Raw genomic sequence first — 2354 nt, forward strand, 5'->3', positions numbered from 1 at the left:
GGGGGCTGCACTGAATGGTAGTCAATGAAGATCCAAAACAAAAAAATATACAGATGAGGATGAAAAAAAGCTAGAGCGCTTATCAATTGCAGTTGTTTATGAGTCTGATGAGAAGGCTCTGTGTGCGTTGGGAAACTGCTGAGAGTTGAAATCCGGGTCTTCCCTCACTCTTTTCTTGATGTCAGCTTTAACCTGCAAGAACAAAAAGATGACAGGATTATGGTGGGAGATACAAGCACAATTAAGAAGCTATAAACTACAACTAAAAGACTTTTTCAGCGTTTTTTCTTGAAAATTGAAAATGATTAATTATATATCTTCAAAACTGTTATGGACATTGGATACTCACATTCTCGTCCCTTGAAAATAATTAATTTCGATAAAGTTATTGGAGACCTGTCTAACCACCTGGGTTGTAAAGTGTAAAAGTAAGTAAGTCTCTGCAATGAAGATTATGATTAAACGATATACTAACTGAAGCAAATCATGGGCAAATCTGTCAAAACAAAAAGGACCACACTATGGTCATTATTAGCCTAAATGATATGTAGTTTGTCCCTGGTTTGTTCTACGATACAGGTAGGATTCAGTTACCTGTTCTGCATATGCCTCCTTCAGCTCCTGGGTCTCCAGATCGTCCTGTAGTCGCTCAGCAGAGGTGATTGGCTTCACTCCGGCTGTCCTGGCTGCTTGACTCACTGCATCAGAGAGGGAGAGGAGGCTTCCACCGCCCTGTCCAGTCTGAAAACACACATGTACACACAACTTAAAGAAGGTAAGACAGGTGACACTCATTTTTCATGACTGAGGTTACAACTGATCTGATTACCTTTCTGCGTTTCGCTGGCATGCCGTGCAAATAGGCATCGGACAACGGAGGCTGAGCCTTCATCTTCCTCTGGGTCATCATATCACACCTGATGATGGGCACCCACTCCTACAACACATACAGTAAATACACAAGGAAGATATGTCTTATGAAGATTATGAGTCACCAGGGTTATCTTTTAAAAAAAGGATCAGTTCTCATTTTTAAAACAATAAATCAAATAAAACAATCAAAGCGTCTTTGTGCTATTATCACTCCACCACAGCTCAGCAAGGAAACACAATCTGGGAAACCACAAGGGGGAATTTTGTACTAAAAAGACTAAATCTTGATTTGACAAATTCAGACTGCAGAAGCATTATATTAGCTTTGGCTAAAGTTTAATGTGGATTTTGTCCCCCATCTCTTACACTGGAATTGAAAACTTTTTCAGTGTGCATATGGACTCTTGTTGTTTTAAGACAGTCTCATTCAATTTGTCTTTCCAGAGACAATGTACCAATTACTCTGAGTAATTCAGACTTCACTAAAACTGTTTTCACTGGAACTATTGTCTACTGAAGAAACAGTTCCTATAAAAGTGCTGCAAGTTTGTTCATTGGATTATCCAGAGTAACAAGGAAACTTTCCAAGAAAGGGTTGACATGACTACATGTTTTGTTGCACTGTCCTGGTAAATTAGAAGATAAACGTTAAATAAAACCAGTAAACAAACTGCGGGGGCTCTTACAGGTGGAACAGCAGCCGCCCAGGCCTCTGACTCTCCAGCAGAATCCTCACTCCCTCCCTCAGCTCCCGCTGCTGCCATGTCGCCACCTAATGGTGCGGCTCCTCCTGAGGCTCCCAGGTCCCCAGGTAACACCCTTGTCTCCCGTGACGATGCCCTCGTGTTGGGTGACACGGACATGGCCTCCTCTGCTGTGGTTGCTGCAACTGGTGAGAGGGTGTCCCCAATCTTTTGAAGTGGAGAACAGCAAAATGAGGGAAACTAAAAGGCAAAGCAAAACCTAAAATGTCGCACTGAGTTCATCTGAAAAGGATATTAAAGACTCACTTACCGTTGCACTTTGTGCTTGTTCAGGCTCTTGTGTGCCAGTGGCAGAAGACTGATCTCTCTGTAAAAGAATGTCATCGAATATTTATTAGCCATTTCAGACCTGCTGTCCAAAGTAACACGATATGTAACAGCCATCAGGTAAGACAGTGTTTTCGCTGCAGGTAACATGTTATATGCAGATGTATTCTGTTGTGCAGGAAACTGATAACATTTTCAAATGTAAAATTCAAGAAATTAAATCTACAGATACAGAGTCATTGATAATGAGATAAAATAAATATTTGAAAAACTGTGTGTCTGGGTAGGACTTCCGGTTTGACGATCTAGGCGATGGCGGCATAGGAAAGTTGCTCCCGACATTTCGAAGTAAAATTACCCACAAAAACCCGAATAAGTTTAAAAAAAACGTGAGTACAGTTGAATTTAGGACGGTGGGTTTCGAGAATGCCTAAATATCAGTCGAAAAAG

General features: G+C 41.2%; 1 protein-coding gene across 1 annotated transcript in view; it reads right to left on the minus strand.

Annotated features, from left to right (window-relative positions):
- bag6 (BCL2 associated athanogene 6) overlaps positions 1–2354 on the minus strand; it is a 19288-nt gene continuing 16934 nt past the window's right edge. Inside the window, exons 20-24 of the mRNA XM_023407169.2 lie at positions 1888–1967; positions 1560–1784; positions 830–937; positions 595–741; positions 1–192 (exon numbers count right to left, since the gene is read on the minus strand). Of these exons, the coding sequence (XP_023262937.1) occupies positions 97–192; positions 595–741; positions 830–937; positions 1560–1784; positions 1888–1967 (656 nt within the window). The 3' untranslated portion in view covers positions 1–96. The remainder of the gene's footprint in view (positions 193–594; positions 742–829; positions 938–1559; positions 1785–1887; positions 1968–2354) is intronic.

The sequence above is a fragment of the Seriola lalandi genome, unplaced genomic scaffold (assembly GCF_002814215.2).
Source record: "Seriola lalandi dorsalis isolate HSWRI2012SDOR001 ecotype SW California unplaced genomic scaffold, Sedor1 jcf7180002054330, whole genome shotgun sequence".
Lineage (NCBI taxonomy): Eukaryota > Metazoa > Chordata > Actinopteri > Carangiformes > Carangidae > Seriola > Seriola lalandi.